The sequence below is a fragment of the Octopus bimaculoides genome, chromosome 21, assembly GCF_001194135.2.
Source record: "Octopus bimaculoides isolate UCB-OBI-ISO-001 chromosome 21, ASM119413v2, whole genome shotgun sequence".
In the NCBI taxonomy this organism is placed as follows: domain Eukaryota; kingdom Metazoa; phylum Mollusca; class Cephalopoda; order Octopoda; family Octopodidae; genus Octopus; species Octopus bimaculoides.
The window spans coordinates 31,567,781-31,571,230 of record NC_069001.1 but is presented as its reverse complement, the minus strand read 5'-3'; the positions used below and the strand labels follow the sequence as shown (position 1 = coordinate 31,571,230).

Sequence of the window (3,450 nt, the reverse complement as noted above, 5' to 3'; positions counted from 1 at the left end):
GGAAGAGTGAGAGAGAGAGGGAACGGTGAAAGGGAGAGAAAATATATATATATATATATATATATATATATTATCCAGCTGTAGAAACTCTGCCAAATCAAATTGGAGGCTGGTGTTGCCATCCGGTTTCACCAGTCCTCAGTCAAATCGTCCAACCCATGCTAGCATGGAAAGCGGACGTTAAACGACAATGATGATGATGATGATGATATACACAGGCTGCTTTCAGTTTCCGTCTACCAAATCCACAAATAAGGCTTTTGTTGGCATGAGGTTATAGTAGAAGACACTTGCCCAAGGTGCCATGCTATGGAACTGAACCCAGAACCATGTGTTTGAGTAGCAAGCTGCTTCGCAAACAACCATGCCTGCATCTGTTTATGTACACACATACAAATGTATCATAAACATGCCATTTATGTTGGCCAAGGTAGACAAAACACTACCCAGACAAAAATCATAAATATTTATTATCATAATTATGAAACAAATATCAAAAGTAAATTATTCCTATTTCATTATGAAAATGCTAATTTAACACATGGAATTCAGTGTATAATTCAATCAAATGGCTACAATTTAGGTATTGGACAGGTATAATAAGCGCTGCCTTTCAAGTGCAATGTTTATGCTGAGTGTAAAACAATTAAATGCACATCCCATGTGTTTGACTCCATAATGCATAAAATACAGAGCTAATGGAAGCTGAATAATAACTGCCTCCATTAAGTGTCGTTGTCGAGTGAAAGTATGCAGATGTGTGTGTGTGTGTGTACGTGTGTTAGCCTCTGAGGATTGAAGTAATTTTTAAGAGGTACTCTCTGAATCTTTGTGAATGTATAGACTAGTAATTGAAAAATGCAGCTGCATACAAAATGCAAATGTGTGTTGGATGCAAGCATGGCTGTGTGGTTTAAGAAGCTTGCTTTGCAGCAGCCTTATAGCCTTGCTTTGGGTTTGGTCCTACTGCATGGCACCTTTGACAAGTGTTTTCTAGCATAGCCCCAGGCTGACCAATGCCTTCTGAGTCAATTTGGTAGATGGAAACTGTGTGGAAGCCCATCATATGTATATATATTTGCACCAACCTTCTTCACATTTTTTCCACATTGTTTCTTATTTTCTTACTGTCCAGCATCACTGTTTTTTTTTTAAATATACATGACGTATAAGCAGAGCCTGAAAGATTGCTTTAAGATACATGGCCTATTTTATAAACATGCCTGCTCAAGTATCGTTAAAGCATGAAACTATTAGTAGCTCTTTCAGTGGTGTATTTAAATTGATATTTATCTCTCACTGGGGTTGATATGTTTCACTAAAACCTTCAAGGTGGTGCTCCAGCATGGTCCACAATCCAATGACTGAAATGAGTAAAAGGTAGGCATGGTTTAATGGTTTTACGAGTTTGCTTTATAACTATGTGATGCCAAGTTCAATACCACTGCCCAGCACTGTGAAAATATCTTCTCCCATGGCCTTTGGTTCACCTATACTTTCATCCACAGAAACTTTGCTCAGACACACATCAATATGTATTTGTGGTCCAAACCCTTTTCTGAAATCTGTAGGTTGAGATTTTATAAAGATTTGGTTGCTATTACTAGCAAGTTTAATGACTTGGTAGTCCTTTTTACTTCTTTATAGTGTTTAACCCCAGGTCAACCTTGAACCAGCAGACTCATTATACTGTGTAACATGAATTTTGTCCCTGGGTAGCAACAGTTATTTCCTATTTGCTTACTCCAAAGAAATTATGAAAAATGGCTCATATTTCCTTCAGACTTTGCTTTTGTTGTATTCAAACAAACCTCAGACTAGATGCTGTGGAATGTTCTTATATGGTCCTTAGTGATTTACCTTGTATTCAAACAGGGGCTGCTGTTCTTAGTTCTTCTATAAACTAACTGTATCCACTACAATAAATGATTCCTTTCAAGGCTTATATCTTCAGATTACATTTTGTCTTCATCGTTATTCTAAAATCTCCTTTTCCATGGCTTCCATTAGTCAGGTGTAATTTGCTGAGGTGGGTTCTCTATGGCTGGATGCCTTTCCTCTCACCAAACCTTACCTGTTTTCATGGAAAATTGGAAACGACAGACGCCACTTGTTTGATGTTGACCCTCAGTCACAACTATCACATAATACCTAATCAAGGAGAGAGTAACATGCACCCCGCCCCCACATACACGCATATGCTTGTACACAATGGGCTTCTTTTAGTTTCCCTGTATTAAATCCACTCACAAGGTTTTGGCCAGTCTGGAGTTATAGTAGAACACACTTGCCCAAAGTGCCATGCAGTGGAACTGAACCTGGAACTGCATGGTTGTGAAGCAAACTTGTTGCCATACAGCTGTGTCCACACCTGAACCCTTCTCAGTATCACCAAATTAAAATTGAAATAATCATTAGCTCTGGTTGTCCATAAACGCAAAGGCAGTATTGGTCAAGGAGCAGACATGATCAACAATTAAAAAAGCCTTTTACCCAGCAGTTCCATTTCTTTTGACAGACAAACATATCATCTCAGGAGCTACCTCAACCAATGTCTTTTTTTTTTTTGGTCTTTTTCCAAGATTGCAAAATTGCAATTTTAGGAAGATTTATTCACCTTCTTGTACCTTGGGAGTATGCTCTGGCACCCAGTCACTATTACCTTTAGCTGTCTTCCAGCTACTCTCCTCCACACTTGTACAATGCAAGGAAGCTATCTATCTTCTCTATAGGTAGACACCTGTGCTTGTCCTCTGACATACTTCAGCCTTCAATGCCTGGCATAAAAACCACCTCCTCCCTCCCTCCCAAATACACTCCCATTCAGTTGAGGGGTTTTGTTTTCCCTTTCCCCTTTCTTTACTTCGTCTTGCAAAAAAAAAAAACAAAGTTCCCAGTACACCCTGTAAATGTAGAGGTGTATGGCTTGAGTGATTGGTTGGGCTCATGATTGTAAGGTTGTGGTTTCAATTCCTGGACTGAGTAATGTGTTGTGTTCTTGAGCAAGACACTTCATTTCATATAGTACCAGTCGATTCAGTGGGTAAAAATGAGTAATTCTGTGATGGAACAGCGTCCTGTCCAGGGAGGAATATCTCTATGCCAGAGAACCCAGGAAACCAGCCCTGCGTCCCCCCCCCCTATGGAGTAATGTGGACTAACCACCCCACACTATGTAAAACTGCTGGTATTAGGAAGGGTATCCAACCAGGGAAACCATGTCAAAACTAACAATGGGGCCTGATACAACTCTGCAGCTTGTTGGATCTTTGTCAAACTGTCCATCCGGTGCTGGAATGGGAAGTGGGTGAGAAATGCTGACGGTTTGGCTGCAGCTTCTAGCAAATTCCATTACTGGTTTAAATAGACACTAATCTATTATTGTTGTTGTTGTTGTTGTATAGTCTTAGGTTAACACTGATCAAACAGAGATCAAAGACATCGAAGCTG

At 39.7% G+C, this 3,450-nt stretch overlaps 1 protein-coding gene across 1 annotated transcript in view; it reads left to right on the top strand.

Annotated features, from left to right (window-relative positions):
* LOC106880918 (uncharacterized) overlaps positions 1 to 2,480 on the top strand; it is a 127,266-nt gene extending 124,786 nt beyond the window's left edge. The window contains exon 7 of the mRNA XM_052975417.1: positions 2,419 to 2,480. Within this exon, the coding sequence (XP_052831377.1) occupies positions 2,419 to 2,480 (62 nt within the window). The remainder of the gene's footprint in view (positions 1 to 2,418) is intronic.
* The last annotated feature ends 970 nt before the right edge of the window (positions 2,481 to 3,450 follow it).